General features: G+C 34.4%; 2 protein-coding genes across 10 annotated transcripts in view; both read left to right on the top strand.

Annotated features, from left to right (window-relative positions):
* Sky (GTPase-activating protein skywalker) overlaps window positions 1-9462 on the top strand; it is a 46502-nt gene extending 37040 nt beyond the window's left edge. Inside the window, exons 3-12 of one of the 4 annotated variants that reach the window (XM_076375988.1) lie at window positions 497-685; window positions 898-1022; window positions 1402-1548; window positions 1905-2039; window positions 2127-2345; window positions 2833-2862; window positions 3769-3855; window positions 5224-5382; window positions 5460-5689; window positions 5785-9462. In XM_076375988.1, coding sequence (XP_076232103.1) covers window positions 497-685; window positions 898-1022; window positions 1402-1548; window positions 1905-2039; window positions 2127-2345; window positions 2833-2862; window positions 3769-3855; window positions 5224-5382; window positions 5460-5689; window positions 5785-5926 — 1463 coding nt within the window. In that variant the 3' untranslated portion in view covers window positions 5927-9462. The remainder of the gene's footprint in view (window positions 1-496; window positions 686-897; window positions 1023-1401; window positions 1549-1904; window positions 2040-2126; window positions 2346-2832; window positions 2863-3768; window positions 3856-5223; window positions 5383-5459; window positions 5690-5784) is intronic. The other 3 variants (XM_076375985.1, XM_076375986.1, XM_076375987.1) reach the window with 3 other exon arrangements.
* Window positions 9463-10239: 777 nt separating this feature from the next.
* LOC143178162 (bcl-2-related ovarian killer protein) lies at window positions 10240-18300 on the top strand. 6 transcript variants are annotated; one of them, XM_076376677.1, is made up of 6 exons: window positions 10240-10491; window positions 14112-14348; window positions 16966-17274; window positions 17445-17835; window positions 17993-18051; window positions 18136-18300. In XM_076376677.1, exons 2-6 carry the CDS (start codon window positions 14298-14300, stop codon window positions 18268-18270), a joined length of 945 nt encoding a protein of 314 aa, XP_076232792.1. In that variant the 5' UTR covers window positions 10240-10491; window positions 14112-14297; the 3' UTR covers window positions 18271-18300. The 6 variants fall into 6 exon arrangements, with proteins under 6 accessions (XP_076232792.1, XP_076232791.1, XP_076232790.1 ...); XM_076376676.1 differs by having other exon boundaries at window positions 14101-14348; XM_076376675.1 differs by having other exon boundaries at window positions 10240-10521.
* Window positions 18301-18306: the final 6 nt, after the last annotated feature.

Genomic DNA, 18306 nt, shown 5'->3' with positions numbered 1-18306 from the left:
TTTCATATACATTTATTACATAATCATAGGATATCATTGCTTTCAATTTTTTCTTCGTGTTACATGTTTTCAATGTAGTAATTTGTTGCATAAGAAAAATTGTGATAGTTACATAAAAATATAATCTTCTTCAATTTTGAATATTTTATACTCCATTTAAATAGGCAATAGGTTTAATTCTGGTACGCATGTAAAATATTTATCTTATTAACATTAAATAACATTCTTGTTACATTATATATTAAAGATAATAAATTGACAAACGAAATTTTGTTCCAACAGTAATTAAGTAAATAAATTTACATATATATGTTACTCTTACATCACGTTAAATTACAATGCTCAAAATAATTAGAAGATAACGTTTATTTATTGATATATGTAGAACCTGATAGTTCTTAAATGTGACAGTGATTTGAATGAATGGTCACCTAATTATTCTGAGCGAAGTGTTTATTTTACAATGGGACTAAAATCGAAAATTATATGTTTCTAGAACTGCCGGAAAAATCGATCATGTTACCGCCGTTTGTGGATAGTACTCACTGTCTGTCGTACAACTTGACAAGAAAAGGCAGAAGTGTTGCAGACAGGGTGGTTTCTGTGCTAGGATATGCTTGTCCCGACATCACCTACAGCCCTTCTCTTTATCCTATTACAGCACTTCTTCTTCACTTCATGCCAGGTAAAGTATAAGCAGATTAAACATTCCAAGCTTCTTCTTAGCTGCGTGTTTATTTGTTTGCAAAGCACAATGGACATTCACGTCGTGTGCTGTAAGTCGAATTTCTTGCCTGATCACATAAATGAAGATGTAGACAGAGAGCAGTTGTTGGATGTGATCCCAGTTATTAATAGCTTGAAATCAGGATATTCACAAAATACGTTTTCTTGCAGAGGAGGAGTGTTATCATTGTATGGCCAACCTGGTCGCTGTTAAAGGCAAGATGTTTATTACGCAAACGAAGCTTCTCTACGAAGTTGTCTGGAAAACTGTAGAGCAAATCACCAAAAAGCACGTGGTACGTGATCTTCAGATGTTACTTTCAAGATATGAATCACTCTTCAGCACTTGAGTCTACTTGAATCTGGTTGAAGCAAAATAATTTTCTATTAAAATATTTTTCACAGAAATTGTAAAATATATTCTCATGTCTTGTGATTTTTTCCTTTAAATTTTTACTCTTATTAAAAGAAATAAAAATATGAGTTGAATCACTGATAAAAGCTAGAACAATTATTTGCTGATGAAAAGCTACTTTTGAATTATATGTTGAAGCTTCTATGCCTTCTAATGGATAATTAAATCATAGAAAATCTTTAAGGGATTATAAAATGTTATATCGTCTTTATTAATAGTTTACTAAGAAGAAAATATGTAATCTAAATTTTTCTGTGCAGAAATCGGCTGCTGTACATTTGGCAAGACATTGCTCTGGATCCAGAGCAGAAAGGATTTATATGGATTGGATCTGGTGGATTCTACAACTCCTTCCCTTCCAACATCTAGTCAGAGTTATGGACTGTTTTCTTCACGAAGGCATCAAGGTCAATATTCACAAAATTTAGAACATAGTCCTCATATAAGAGTAATCGAGAAACTTTAGAATTTTTATTGCATCTTCTTATGGCACATTGAAAATGTTTGGCTTTGGTTCAAGTTGAAAATGAAATAAAAGATACATATAAATGTAAAGTATTCTTCCAGGAATAGTAATGAGAAATCCAAGCAATATTGGCTGAATGCCATTAAGAATGTGGTCTAAGGAGCACTTTTTGCACATTGACTCTTTCTACTGTATTATCCATAAAGTAACTGCAAATTTGTCAACAATGACAACGATCTCACTATATCATTTTTCATAATTGTCACTTATTTAATAATTTCTTGGGTCCAATTTCAGGTCTTCTATCGAGTAGCAATGGCTATAATTTTATTATTCTATAAGCACTCATCGTTGCAAAACTCTGAATGGATGAATGAAATTTCCAAGAACGGTGTTGATGTTGCTCTCACGAAATTCATCAGACAAATACCGGTGAGTAAAATGATAAGAATTTATTCTTTGGCATTAGATCATAAAATATTTACACGCGCCATTAAAATTGTATTTATAAATTTGCAGGTAACGCCAGCTAAATTTTTACGCACCGCGTTTGGAATACGCGGACTCAGCTCAGCATACATATCAAGGGTATTTTTGCGCACAGAAATGGCTCTTAAAAGTAGGAACGTTTTAACAGGATCCAGATCGTTGGCTCGATCACGATCCACAGACAATCTACCCACGAGTCAATCTCAAGTCAACATTCAGATGATGTCGCACACGCTCACAATACGAGAAGTACGTTATCTCAGTTCCTCTTTTCCTGATGACAATGTCAATCAGTAAATATTCGTAAAATTGACTAGAACAAGTGGACTCACGTACATGATAAAATTTTCTTCTATCTTATCTAGTTGTTTCTCCCTATGATTGATTCTTATGGACTATTTTCTTAATTTTGTAGTTAAGGAAATTATATTACTCTTCCACACTGGCATGTTGACGGTGTTCTCCTATTTATTTCTAAGATACTAAATTCTACTGATGAATGACTGTACATATATGTGAGCCCATTATTTTATATATATTTTAATATTCTAAATGACTCCTCGTTTGTAAGATACATTGCAGGTTTAAAGGTATCAATAGACTATGTCCGTTGATATTCTTGTATTAAAATAACACGTAGACGTTACAAAGATCATCGGTTAAAACTGTAGTTACTTAGGGTATCAGAAAAGCGTACCGTCCAAAACGCCTGTTCAATGATTGACTTTGTTTTCAGAAAGAGTGTGAAGACACATACAAAGACAGGGTATCGTATGATTATCTTTTTGGGAAATGTGTTGTTAGTTTCATGTGCTCTGCCCTCTGTTCCTGAACTACTACCTGTTACATTCATTCATACTCACCCATTGTGACATTTATCGTGCCAGCTTTGTTTCTGTTATCGACTATCCTCTCTCGCAGTTACTGCCTCTCTCAATAATAGTATAACATCGATTTCTTCCGTTTAAAATTCATCGTTCATTCCATCAGGATTTCACTGGCTTTCAGTGTTCCGCAAGTACGACACGCCAATTTCAAAAAGTAAAAACTATACATGGATATACCCTGTCGAGACATTGATTCGTTCAAGCTTAGAACATATAGATGGTGACTGTTACTGGCGAACAAGAAGAGACGTGTGCTTGTCATTGATCGATAGGATGGTCGAACTTGTCTTTGGTGCAAGTCAAAGAAAAAAAGCTCTTGACAACGCTTCGAACGCGACATCATCAGTTTCGATCAGTGAATGCAGCCCTGCTTCGCGAACTTCAGTCTGTCGCAGTTGTATCACGATTTGGTTGTAGAAACAAAAGTGGAGACGAGCGTTTAAACTACGCATTTTAATTTTCTACTAATTATGTTCAATGCTTTCTTAGCTCGTGGATACATCGTTTGATTTCTTTCCGAAATTATACATCGATTACACACTGGTTAACAGTGAATCGAGCATTCCATTCATATATGTAACTTTTATATTTGGAAATACTGTTGGCCGATGTTTCTTGTATGTTCTGTGTCTCTGACGGTTTTAACCAATGTTTCGTATATAATTATTCCAATTGATACGAAAGTCGAATGAAAGCCGTATGCCAAATATAACTGACGGTTCTGTGTTGTCTTGTGTCATGCTGCGTTACTGGAATGATGATGGATTTAATGGTCATGGGTGTAGGGTGCACACAGTCCTGGACCGCGTGCTCTGTCAATGGGCGTTTATCCCATACAAAGCATATGCTCCCAGATTCTAGACATGCCTGATGTAAGTACTGAACGGCCGTTCATTAAACAAAATTCGGCAATAAGCAGAGTTTTCTGTAGTTCGCTGGTCGCCTATCTGTGGCATGTCGATATTGTTTTCGGTGTATATACAATCGCCTTGAAGTAAATATATTATATAGGTAGTTTACATGGTTTCCCAATCTCGGCTATCGTAATAGCTCTGTAAACGTATAAGAGTACAATCGCATCGACTGAGCAAGAGTGGTGGTCGTTGGCAAGGTCTTCTAAATTAAATCTGTAAGAAGGGCCAGACAAATGTAAATGATATTTAACATTTGTTTGGAAGGTATAAGTACATCAGCGATTACAGATCAAGTCTATTGTTTCGGCTACGTAGTCGTTGGTTTCCTTATCATTTCTGCTGTACTTCCTTTAACCAGAGATTTGTTGCCTCGCATTCAACCGAATGACACATAGCCTGATGCACTATTTCATAGTCCCCTGAACAAACACGACCGCTGAGTTTTATCATTCTATGCTACTGATTTGGCATGGAATGTTTGTCTTATTTTCGTGTTTGTAGCTGCATCGTAGAATTCCTTCCTGTGTCCATATTTGTATATAATTTCATTCATGGCGCAAGACTTCCTTTATGCAAACATCAATATTATAAATCTTGTGTAGTTGTAACAAAGCAACGAGTAGTTTAATATGATAGTAGTAGTTCTATGTCGTTTGTGTATCATTAAAAAGGCACATAATAGACAAAATTATATATTTTGTAAATTAGCTGATCTATCATCATGTCACCTTCACTGTACCATCAGTTTCTGTTTCACAGCCTTAGCTAATTTGATTTAAAAATTTTAAATATTGTGGCAATTCACTTTACATTTGAATGGCTCGTGCATTTTGCATGGTGAATGATGTGTTTTGCATTTTTTAGTTTTCTAGCGTACCTTAATGTACTTAGTTGCCTTTTTATTATATTAGTGTAACAGTAGACTACACTTCATTCAAGTTACTGTAAATAAACCGCATGGAAGTCTGCGGGTTGTATATACATTCATACGAATAATATTAGATGACACTATTAAAAGTTTTTTTTATAGACGAATACTTCATCTATTAGAAAATAAATATGTATGGACGTTTCATACGAAATAATGAATTTTATGTCACGACTGAAGCGAGAAAACAATTTAATTTTAATATTTTGTTGCTTCGTAATCACACATTATTTTTATTTCTTTTTTACAGTCAAAAGCATGATCTACTGCTGCTGTGATTTTAGTTTGCTATATTTTTGAGGGTATAGAAAATTACTGGAGACTAATGTTTGCACAGTTTACGTATGCCAATTATAACGAACATATTGTGCTAATCTTCTGTATTTACTTTGTGACAGTTATTCACATTATGGTCCTGGCTGCCAATGAGGATCACCATGTATCAACCGATTCTACTGTACACAACAGAAGAACATGGTTGTTCGTTAACAACATTCTACGTAAGGGTAGAGCAACACGAACCAACCTTACTGATGATAAAAACATGCAATAACGAAGTAAGTAGTATTTTCACACAGTTAATTGTCACATCTTCCATCTTCCAGACATTTAATACTCTTCTTTTTCTCACAAGGTGTTTGGTGCCTACTGCTCCACGAGATGGTGCGAGCGTAACTTGAAGAACGATAAGGGGCAAAGGCAGGCTTACTTCGGTACAGGTGAAACGTTCCTGTTTAGCTTATACCCAGAACGAGCAAAGTACCCTTGGGTAGGCATGGATTCTTCGCACAATGAATCAAAAGTCCATCACTCAGCAGAGCTGTTCATGGCAGCAGATTCCAAGATGATAACGATTGGTGGAGGGTAAGCTTCCTTTATCCATCCCCTGCAGAATATCCTATCTGTTTGTCAGATTTCGAGCTTTAGTTGTACAAGCAATGTCCATTGATTCATTTCAGAGACGGGCAAGCGATATGGATGGACGAAAACATAAGATACGGTAAGACAGATCGGTGCTCCACGTTCAATAACCCACCTCTCTGTGCTAGCGGCGACTTTGAGATTAGGGTGTTAGAAGTATATGGTTTCGCTGGTGCTTGAAGAGATGACGGGACTTGGCACTACGATGTATCAGTTTATTTGATTCCCTACTGCCATTTAGCAACTCTCTTCTACGTATATGTAGAGTTGTATACGTTATATACAAGTATCTTCACATACATATGCAAGGCTATCGCGTTCGTCGCGAGCCGGTATATTGTTGGCAATGTATCCTCGGTCGCTTGCGGAGTATTAGTATTACGTGTGCATGTTTCGTTGTTAAGAGACGCCGTGAAGAGGTTCTATACCGATTGAGATTACGTAGAATTATCTTCGTTTTTATTACGCTTCTTTGTTCGATTATTTGTCTCGATGTCCGCGGTAAAGAAAATGACTAAGGTGATTCTTGCGTTCCTTGTGTCGTCAGTTAATCCGTATGTATAAAAAGAAAACGATGTAATAACGCTCGTTAAGGCGTGTAATGTACGACACATTGAATTTTGACAATAATCAGCGTTTCAGTCACTTTCAGTTGTATATGTAAATCCTTGGTGTCCCGTTTGTACATATGTAAGAAAAGATTGGTTATTTTATGTGAATACTTAATATTCATTGAACTACTAGATGCTATTACTATACATTTGTGTATATACGTACATATTATATGCACAAGATGAATCATCGTCGCAATTCCAGTTCTTAAGATGGTTCATTTTGTGTATACAGACACGTCGCAAATAATTTCATCGAATCTATCGTTAATTATACGATTTATCAGCAATGCTCGCATACGTGTGTTAACAGTCTTGTAACGTTTATTTAGTATTGTTATGCCTAGCTTTAATCAGTTGTTAAACGGAGGTGCGAAAGAGCCGAAGGAAAAGAGTACTGTTTATATCATATGTTAAATATTATGTATGTCACGCGTTAACTATGTATGTGTATATATATCATATACATATGTATACGTTAATCTCATGTAATTTCCTATAAATACTACATGAACATTGCCCCTTGCGTATTACATGTACAACCCAGCTCAGACGAGTCTGGCTACACCGATACTCTCTGTCTCTTTCTCACACGAGAGCCATTGAATATGAGGGAGAGAGACAGAGAGTATCAGTGTGGCCAGAATCGTTTGAGTTGTCCGTATACACGAGATAACGTCGTGGAAGGGAACTAGATGAAGATGGCAGGGGGCGAATGGTACTTTGGAACAACGACAATTCTCCTTCATTTTTATTTTCTACTGGTCATTACGTTAAAACGAAAACGTTAGTCGAGCCGTGAATGGATTGATCCGTTTTCTAAAGACGAAGCCATAGTTTTTTCACCGTGTAGTACCTTAAGGTATTTGTATATTTTATATAGCAAACATAATTCATCGTCAATAGTGATATAGTAACTTAGTCGCAAACGAAAATGCGTGTATAGAGACAACGCGATTTTTGCTTTCGGTATCTTATGTATTTTCACGTTAACTATTCGTTCAAGACATACTTCGGGCATTCTGAAGAAGCGTGCTAACATTTACTGTCGTCATTATTATTATATTACCCTCTGTCTCTCTTTGTGATGAAATCTGTATCGGTATCGTACGGTACACGATTTAACTCTTAGAGTACCTGCTTCTGTGTTTAGTTTCTTGTTATTTTTTCTTTTTTTTTTTTTGTAACTAGAATGAACGAATGGAATGGAAGAGTGAGAGATCGAACGAGGAATGAATGCTGAGAGGTGTCGATTTTTAGATCCTTTGGTTGTGATGTAGAAGTGGCTGGCACCACTTTTGTCCAAGCGACGATGCGTAGTAATTATAACGTTTGCGTAGGAGGATCGCGCATGTATCTTTCACCCCCGTTACATGTTATCAATACCCCAGAGTGACACGACAAGCGAACATTGTTGCGTTGACTCTTGATAAGGCTGCGCGTTGAATTTATCGTCGTAACACCGAGGCACTTAACGAGAAGAAAAGGAGCCTAAGTACCACTGGTCCGAATCACTCTTCGTTCTTGCGCGCGTAATCACGTAATCAGCCGGTTCTTCGTATCGACTCCTTTCTACGATCGTTTTAGAGAACACAGGTGGATGGATGAATCCATGTGACAAAGTACAATCTATGTATGGCGCTACTGAACTCAATTCTAAATGTAACGAGTTATGTCGAACTTAGCGGTCGAACCTTTTTCAGATCTACGTGTATGGTGTTAATAGTTCTTGTAATATCAACGAGTTGTATACCTCTATGTAGTTCTTTACCGACCTATCGATCGAGTGGGACTGAAAAATCGTATCAACGTTACAATAGACTCGTTTTTCGACGTTTTATAAATCTATATGATATTACGTGGAACTGGCGGATAAAAAAAGGGAACACTGCTGATCTCACTGAAGAGCCAAAATAGTATAGCATTAAATGTTAAATCCATTTTACATTGTAAAGTGAATCTATATTCAGGATATTCGGAACTACTTGAGAGTTACCCCGTTTTTCTTAAATGTAAAGGATGTTTTGTTCAATGACGCTTTGAAGTATCGAAAGGATTCACTGCAATTTTACGAAAGTACACAACTACGCTGGTCAGAAACATAAGCCGATATTTGTGAATAGAAGGAAGGAATTAAATACACAGCGGAAAGATTACGAAGGTTTCAAGCGGAAGTGAATTTTTGAATGATGCGAGAGAATAGTTAGAGGAAAGGGAATATTCATGCAGAGTTCCATTTATGTGTTAAATTATCATACTATTAATTTTTATTTATATGAAGTCTACTACGTTTATTGGGCAGAGATTAATTTTTCTGTTCTACGCTATTTATCCTTTCCTCAACTATTCCAAGACTATCAAAAGAAAAAATGAACAGTTTCCGAATAAGTGGTTGCAAACGCTGCTAGTGCGAAAAATCATTTTCTTTTCTCTTTTGTGAAACTATAGTCGTGTGATAACTGAAAATTGAATGAATGAATATTTATTTATTGTATATCCGTCGTTGAGAGAAAGATGATGAGCTAAAAATGGAAAGTATTATTGTTCAAAGTTTCTAATGTAACACAGCATAACAGTGAATTTCACGCTAGGAAATAATATATACATATTACTATATATATATACGTACATAAACATATATATACATATATAAATATAAATATGCCTATTAAACGACGAAAAAATGGAAAAATAAACGTAATTTGAATGGAGTGTTTTCAAGCTTTCCGCAGTGTTGTTATATTATATTACATTATATATATACACACGTACTTGTATATATAATGTAATATATACGTATATGTATAATGTAAATTACACCGTTTCCGGAAAGAAATTGTTGCCTCTCAATGCTACTTTATCATATCATCGTTGTGAATAGAATATTGTTATACACAAATTTATTGTCCCATTTTATTCCTTCTATTTTAAGAAGGATATCTCATGTGACATTATTATACATATATATATTGCATGTGACCCTCAGAGCCAATATATGAAAGTAAATTATAATGTAAAGTTTATTTAGAAAAATCATGGCACGGACATCTTTGAAAATTAATTATTAACATTACCATTAATAAACGAATCTTTCTTCCACTTTTACTTCTGTTTACTGATTCATGTATTTGAGGAAGTGATAAGTCTCTTGCATGTTTTAGTAATTCTTAAGAAACAACTTCAACATTATTTATGGGCAAGTGAAGGGAGTCTTTTGCTTATTTATTGGCATTTTTTACAAACTTCTAACTCTGTATCAGTCTCTTAAAATGTATTTATTGTCCAAGTCATAAATCAATTTTACTATCTATTCTATGTCTTTAAACGTGATTTATTATTCTTTTGAGAATATAAATTTGTTGGAAACTAAACTAAATTTTACCTTTCATTATTTGTATGAACGACGATACTATTCTTTTTATTTGCATGAAATACTACAATGTGCTTATAATTAAATTATTGAATATTATCAAGAAACAATATTTTTAATTACAGTAATTCCAGAAACATGTCATGATTAAAAATTTGATACCATAAATCTCACTTTTAAGTAATTTACTTCACTGATATTCTTCTAATACTCTGGAGGAACTGATTCTTTTCTATTTATCTCAAAAACAATATTAAAAATTGAGGTATATAAAAATGATTCGAAAAGGAGCTTGAGCTATCTAGCTAGAATCAATGCGTCTGCAAATTAAATTTAACTGACTTTGAAGTTCCGCGAAATCGGATACGCTTCTTTACTCAACATTTAAAAGGTTTTTTAAGTGACTCAACCGTCGTACGGCGGTGTAAGTAGGGATAACACTTGCACGGCGTTGACATAACAGCTTCAAGTTATATCGTTTACAGTTGAAAAGTCATCAGTATTGTACGCGCTGTGCTACCTACAATTTCGACGGTGCATCGAGTGCTCGTGACACATTTCGGTCGTAATAAATCGTCGTCTCAAAGAAAGCTTCGGACAACGCAAAATCACGTGTTCCAAAGCTATACCTAAATAGCAATTCCTCGTACAGTATTATCAATATATCACATAGCAAAATTATTAAACTGGAGTTTTCTATAATACTATTAAAATATAGTTCTGACAAAGTGTAATCGATCAACTGGCTGCTAAAGATAATCGCTGTAAGTTACCACAGCTTCGTGATATTCAAGGTAACGTGGTACAACTAATTAACAAAAAGATAAATGAATTAAACTGTGGGTCGACAAAACTGAATAAACAATATATCAGTCTTAATCAATCTTAATCAATCTTACAAATTTTATTCAATCTCTCATTACTAGTTAACTAATTCCCAATTGAATCATGATCAAAATGAATGATTTGTGTTAACCTGCTTGAAGATTAAGTTTACTCCGCGAGACAACAGCGACGAGAGAGAAAGTGGAGGAAAACAAAGGAGAACGAACGCTTTCGAAAGGCGAAAGGTAGAAAAAGGGCTTTGTTTTTTGGTAAATCTCAGAGGGTGGGAGTCGCAGCCGTTACCTCGACGCCCAGCCCGCATCTTTCATTGAATATTACAGCTCGACCCATATTTCGTTTTGTCAGTTCCACGTCCTCCTTTCCATTTCTTTCCTCTACTTTTTTCTACGCTCACGTCATCTATCAAATTCGACGATGTACCTAATCGAGCGAGCAATAAAATATGCTAATTCATGCGAATGGAAGTGTCTATCCTTCGTGTGCTTGTTAATGACGCGAAGAAGAGGTACTCTTGACAACCCGTGAAAACTTATGAGACCCAAGAGTTGTACCACTAATTTTTAAGAAATATTGAAACACCAATTTAGATGCCATTATCACTTAATTGCAATAATGACATAATTCAAAAGATAGCTATTTTCAAGTTATTCATATAAAAAGAATGATTCTTGCAGGAAATGTAATTTAAACTTATAAGCATAAGTTTATAAACTTAAATTCTCTTTTCCCAAGTCTACCTTTTTTCCTTTTGAAATTCTATTGAAATGAGTCAATTTCGTAAAATCAAATACTGTAAATTAGTTGTTTATAAAAAATGCCAGGTACGAAATACTTTCTGCAACAAGATGACAAAAATATTCATAAAAATTCCCGGGCTATTGAGTTTCCTTATTAGGAAAATCCCGAGACTGAGTCGTCCAGATGCCAAATTAATTCCGTGAAACAAAAAGTAGAGAAAACTAAAGTTCCAGTAAATAAAATATTTTATAATTCATCTCGAAATAAACGAACAAATGAATTTTATGGCAATAAATACAATTACACAGATAAATTTGTTGAATTTTAAAAAGTTAACCTTTAATAAAGTGCTCGGACGATAAGAGTACAAACTTTATAAGTAACGTTAATTTATTTGGCTTCTGAAAGGCTCAATTAAATCAAATATAATTTCCAACCATTTTGTGATCAATGATATCGACATTCTCCAAATTTCATTACATCGCAATACGTACTTTTTTAATTGAATAAACGAATATTTATTGTATAGTTACGTATTAATAGTAACATATTTCACTTACCCTTTTAAAGTATACTGAGACAAGAATTCAAGAATACATAATCGTGTTGAGTGCAATTTCTCGTTCTATAGATGTTACCCAGTTTGGACGTTGTAACTCCTTTCAGATAACCGAATACATGTTGTCATATTGCTGATATATTTGTGGCTTGCAGTCTGGAGAAATAATTGTTATACTATTATAATTCTTGAAATCTTATTAATTAGAAAATATATTGAAAATAAGAACCGCGAAGAAATGATAGAAAAGATAATTCATGGAGCGTACCTTAATACTAAAGCAAGTTTTGGCGGGTTGCAAGAAAACAATTTTAATCTTACAATACATTAGTCTATATTCTCAATGATATTTGCTATCAGTTTCTTAATGTGTTTATCAAAAGAGAATTAATAGTACCATAATATTTCACTATAAACATTGCTTAAAATAAGTTAAATACTGTTTAAATTAATTAAATGAAAGAAATTATACTCGCTACGTCCTACGTCGAATAACGGATGCTACACTATTTTCTGCGCACATGCATTGCGCATCACGTGACTAATATTTAAGAAATCTGCTAGAGCGGTAAAATTTCATTATTTGAATTGAATATGTACAAGTCAAAAATGTATACAATAACTTCTTAATTATCAAATATTATTTATTCACACAAAATGTCAAAATTTACTTATTATATGTACCACGTTACTTTACATAATCGTACAATATTTTTATTTTACCTCTCTAGAGCTTTATTAATTCGCAGAAAATGTTTAAAAATTACTTTAAAAAATTCCACTGATAGTCTACTTTGTGCATATAATGTATGAAAACTGTGTTACTTTTGTTCATATTTGTTATTAGTACATCGTAAAAAATTCACACGTGTAAAAAATAATATGGTCTTTGTATGCATATTATATATTAGTCACGTTCATATCACCTTGCACGTGCCGTTTCCGTGAAGAATGCTACAAGAAAGACGAGTTAACTCGGACGCACGTTTTAATGTTATATAATTAACACCTGTCTATACGTGCGCGATATACGTTCGTTCGATTTTCACAAATGTAAATTATGATTTTTTCTATATTGAAAACCACGTTATAAAAATGTTATTTTATAAACAATTAAATATAGAGTTACATGAACTGTCCTTAACAAAGAATAAGGACAACATATTTCTCTTATTTTTTCTTCTAAATTTATTACTTAATTACCTTTCAACATAAAATTCGAAGCACTCGATTAAAATTTTATAGCCGTGGCACACGTCCTTTTTTAATTTCATTAACGTCGTTAATTGATTTAATAAAAATGTGCCTCTCTTTATCCCTCTTTCTTTCGACTGTCTTTTTAAGACTTCACTAATTGCCACATCAAGTAAACTGGTGAACCAATTAGTAGTTACTTTACAGATTTCTCCGTTAGTCTACGTCCAACCAATTAGGCTTTATTTCCTAATATTCCCTGCTAATTACAAGTCATTTAATTGACTAAAAATTAACATAAGCATGTATCCTTTTTTATATAACTGTATCACTAATTGCAGGCCAACTATTTCTGCAACAATATGACTGTTTTCAGTCAAGGATTTCGATATTTATTGAAACTGTGTTAAAATTAAAAGAAATCTATATCATTTCTTGATTTGAATTCGAGGCTAATTTGTTTACTCGCTTACGTACGAGTACACAGTTTGCAAGGAAAAATAAAAAGCGTGTACTCTTCGTTAGCCTTTCCTAGCACTCTTCGTTGACCTTTCCTCAACTGATCAAGTCATCATCAATCATTTGAAACAATTATGCAGAACGTACGCCGCGAAAGGATATACACTGCACTACGAGTGATTAAGAAATAATTTACCTCCAGGAATTCAATCTGTACAAGGCAATCGAAAACTGGGAAGTACGAATATGTTACATGCTTACATTAAAATTTAACTAAATACTCCTATATTTAATACAGCAAAATTAAATGAACCATTAAATGTAGTATTTCCCCCTACTCATTAATAGGCGATTCACGACGATCTTATCAAATAATCTTACTCTTACAATAAATTTAATAAGTAAATTAAAGCTGTAACGAAAACCCTGAGAAATGATAAAGTATCGATATAAAGTATAATCGTATAGACACCTACACCTGTTCAAAGTATCACGGATTCGCAGAAAGCACGTTGCATGGGTGATTATACGTAAGACAAAGTAAAAATGCAAAATTGACGCATGAGCCTATTATCAGCATCATTGTAGCGCGGAAACAAGCCTTGGGGATTGATAAAACAAACGATTTAACGCGCCGCCGCGCGCTCCTCCCGAACGATAATCAACCACGCTCACCGTTGATAAGCGATAATTCAGAAATATATTACGCATATAATGTGTATGTGGAGCAAGTTGGAGGGCAGTGACTAATGAGGCGGGCACGCGTTAATTACAATGAAGCCAGACTTTCGATTGGGGGGCCAGGAGGAGGCGACCCTGCCATTGGTAAATTGACTCCTCTGATCGCACAGTAGCTTACAATTTAACGTGTCTGTCGCTTTCAATTTGCCACTGAAAATATTAACATTTTTGCATTAGATCATTTGCATCATGTTTGTATCATATTATGCTGTGAATTAACATCATCCGAGTGCAGTTGATCTGAGTGCATGAGATAGAATGAATATTTAAAGTGATATATTCTGTGTTAATTAAATGCTTGATAAACTGTATATCTGCTTGAATTTATGAAGAAGTATTAAAGAATATTTAGATCAAGAAACCTAGTAATGTGAAATTCAGTTTTAAGATTTTAAAGCTATGGATCTCCTCTTTCTCTTAATTTAAGAAATTTCTTTCTACTATTTTTTTTAGTAATTAAGTTCCATAGTGTGTACAGTATTTCTTTCAATTTATAATCCAATATTTGATTTATTATTCTAAGCCTACTATAATTTTTAAAACCTCATCTTCAGATAAACAATTTCTTCATTTTTTCCATTTAGTTTTTAGTTTTATGCGAGCTTTCTAATGCCAATAAATAAACTAACACAGAATAGTATCACAAAGAATCTTAGCCAAGCAGTCTAACTAAAGCTTCTCTATTTATCTTTTTTAATTGCAAACAGGATAATTAATAAATTAATTAGCTAATGATATGTTTGCACCTCTTGTCACTACTGTAACATGGAATAATTATCGTGTAACTTTAACTAAATATCAGTATCTCAATTTCTAATATTGTAAAACGAGTGAGCTAATATAACGTGAAGAAGAGAAAATATTAAAGCGAACGAGCCCGTTACGTAGTCTCTCAAACGATACTCGACCAGCTGGTCATCGTTGATAATTGATAACTAACGAGCATTCGAAGCAAGCATGTGCAGACAGCAAGTAATTAAGTTTTCACGTGTTTTTTCCGACTTCTGCAATCGTATGAATAATATTTCTCATCGACTGGTTGTGACAAAAAGATTGCGTGTTATTGTAATGAAAAACGCGTGACCCTCAATTACTCATTCTACCAATTATAAATATCTGTGTATGCATAAAAGATCTGCTACTGAGTTGAATGAATTAAACTGATGAAATAAAAAAATTGTTAAAAATTGAACCTACTGGCTAATTGTTTTCCAGATATGCAGTTTTTTAAGACAAAATTTTCATACGGTATTGTAATACATACTAAGCTTCCTACTCTTACATTATTATTTGCATATTCAAGCATAACGCGGCTATTATAATCATGTTTTTAGTTAAATAGGCAAAAACAGTGTTGATGAATACACAAATGGTAACAAAAAGACGTATTCCATACTGACAATTCTTATGTAATGAATATTAACCATCAATGCTCTTAACTCTCCAAGTATTAATTACTCTAACGCTATCTCACACTCTGAACATTTGAATGTTTAAAGGATAATGAGTTTGCACTATCAAGACTTCACATTTTGTTTACAAAAACCATCGACTATTTAAATCTACACCTGCAGGTCTGAAACATCCAGTAAATTGCATGAATTCGAGTTAATTGCAAGAAATGAAATCGAAGCACGTGCCGATACTAAATTCTTAATTGTACCGTAATTGAATGAAATGCCTCAGCCGCACGAATACCTCAATTAACGTGTCACTGTAATCAGAGAGTTCAACGGACCGTGATTCTGCAATCCGTCGCACGGTTCGTTTTAATTTAGCAAACGACACACGCCGTATTTAATCCTCCTCGTTAAGAAAGGCAAATAATAGAATGGAAATGAGTAATATGCACACAATAGCAGTGTGTACCTAACAGCAGCACACAAAGCGCCGCGAAGCATGTCAAATAAACGAAGGTCTAAATAAGGCCGCGAGATAACAACAGCTGTACTCGCGAGCGGAATAATAATTACTGGTACGATACCTGGGTGTGAATGTACCCGAGCCTTTCTACGCTGGCAAGGACAAAGGATTCCACCGATGTTTCTCCTTCGAAAACGCGTACATTACTGATCGCCATAAAGGATTCCAAATATCAATACGCTTGAAGCTCTTCCTTGACCCCTACCAGACACCTGCGAAATTTTGTTTCTTATTAGAGAGTCTTGTTTATTTTATTCATCAGCAAAGCTATTTCTTTCGGTCAAGTACTTAAATATTTTTATACCTGACCTCTGTGACAAAGTCATAAATGCTTATTTGTAAGAATATCTTTTCTGTACCTGTCCAAAAAGCTATTGAGGAAATAATGATCATTTCTTTAACACCTTTATGTATTACCAAAAGATACAGAAATATTTCAAATTCCGGTTTTAACCCGTTCATGTATAAACTTGTTTGGCTTGGAGAGGAAATTGCATAATTATGAATCCTCTTAGAGATCATCAAACTGCATTTCTCTTAATATTATTAAGGTATTTCAATATTCAATATTTCTGTGTATCCTAAGGAAATAACTTAATTTAGGTATTACTCTGGCTTCCTGACTTTGAATGAAGGCTACAGTACTGTCTAAATTAACCCATATTAACAAAATTGGAACATATAAACCTAAATATCTGTTCAAAAGAAAAATATAAAAAAAAGACACTCAGAATTAAATCCTCAGATTTCATATTAAAATTGATGACTATTTTTTAAGCCGGAGAAGCTTGAATGGCAGGAATATTCTACGGAGGAATCTTCAATGTCTGGGCTCGTTGGATCTTTACGGAGTTTGGAGGATTCCAGCAGCGTGACGCAACCATACCGAAGAAATAGTCTCGCCATATCTCTGCACTCAAACTTGGCTGGATTCCCAGTTGCCAGTAATCAGGATGTCTCACCTTTTCACGTAGTCGATTCAGCACGTAGAAGATTCAGCAATGTCAGCGATGTCGTCTCCAGAAAAATCTCTCACACGATACGCTGGAGGACTGTTTCCGCTTCCGTTGAACTGACTGTGTCACAGGTAAACAACTGGTCCTCACCTGAAACAAACATCTTAAACATTAGTTGAACGTCTGAACACATTGTATGCATTAAATTAAAACATACAATAAAAATTTGTACGATGATTGTCACATCGTAATTCATTTTTTTATAAAATATCAGGACACTCATATTTATCTTTTTTCACAGGGATCCTCATTATGTGCTCAGTATATTCGGAATCGTTTGAAACGATCTGGAATCTTTCATCGAAAGCTGGGCTTGAAGAGAATGAGGAGCGCTATGTTGCTTCCTGGAGGTACAGTTGTTGGGGAAGTTTATCCTGAATTAATATCAGTCGGCGCTGAGCTCGAGAAGATGCATCCGAATTTATTCAACCGTGTTGCTCGACAAATCGGTTGTAGCAGTTTCTCCTCTGATCAGTCTGCCAACGAGGCCATAGTAGACGTCTCTAGAGAGATGATCAGAAACGGAGAGATGACCTGGAGCAAAGTGGTAGCTCTTTATGCGATCGCTGGTGGTATTGCTGTCGATTGTGTGCGTCAGGGCAAACCTGAATATCTGCTTGCCATACAGAGAGGTGAGTAATTTTAATGGAAAAATTACGACCCTTCTGTGCTTGATCCTGTGTTTTAGTATAGATGAAATATATAACGTTACAAAATAGCTGAATATTATATTCTTCATTTTATTTAATTTTGAAATTCTTCCCTCAATAATCTTCTTTTTGGTTTCAGGTATGACAGATGTCTTGGAAGAAGATCTTGCTGCATGGATACAAGCTAATGGTGGATGGGTAAGATATAAATATATTATTAAATAAGAGTAGAATGCTTCTTGTATTTTCTTCTTTCTGATAAAAATATATTGCAACTTTCAGTCAGCTTTGGCGACACGATACAGACCTGTGACAGATGAGACTACCTGGGACTCGCGAAGATTTGTACTATTTTTTATATTTACCACCTTAATTATCGGTTTGATCTCAATATTTCTAAAACTTCTAGTTTTATGATGCCTGTTAAATATAATTACGCAAAATGTATTTATT

This window comes from Calliopsis andreniformis, chromosome 4 (genome assembly GCF_051401765.1).
Source record: "Calliopsis andreniformis isolate RMS-2024a chromosome 4, iyCalAndr_principal, whole genome shotgun sequence".
Taxonomy (NCBI): domain Eukaryota; kingdom Metazoa; phylum Arthropoda; class Insecta; order Hymenoptera; family Andrenidae; genus Calliopsis; species Calliopsis andreniformis.
Note: the sequence above shows the minus strand (reverse complement) of the source record. Positions and strands in the feature narration are given on the sequence as shown.

Bases quoted from the DNA above. Each gene is read 5' to 3' on its own strand.
- LOC143178162 (XM_076376677.1), top strand. From the start codon at position 14,298: ATGAAGCCAGACTTTCGATTGGGGGGCCAGGAGGAGGCGACCCTGCCA. The intron at 17,275-17,444 runs GTAAACAACTGG...CTTTTTTCACAG, and splicing joins TTGAACTGACTGTGTCACAG to GGATCCTCATTATGTGCTCA. The intron at 17,836-17,992 runs GTGAGTAATTTT...TTTTGGTTTCAG, and splicing joins TCTGCTTGCCATACAGAGAG to GTATGACAGATGTCTTGGAA.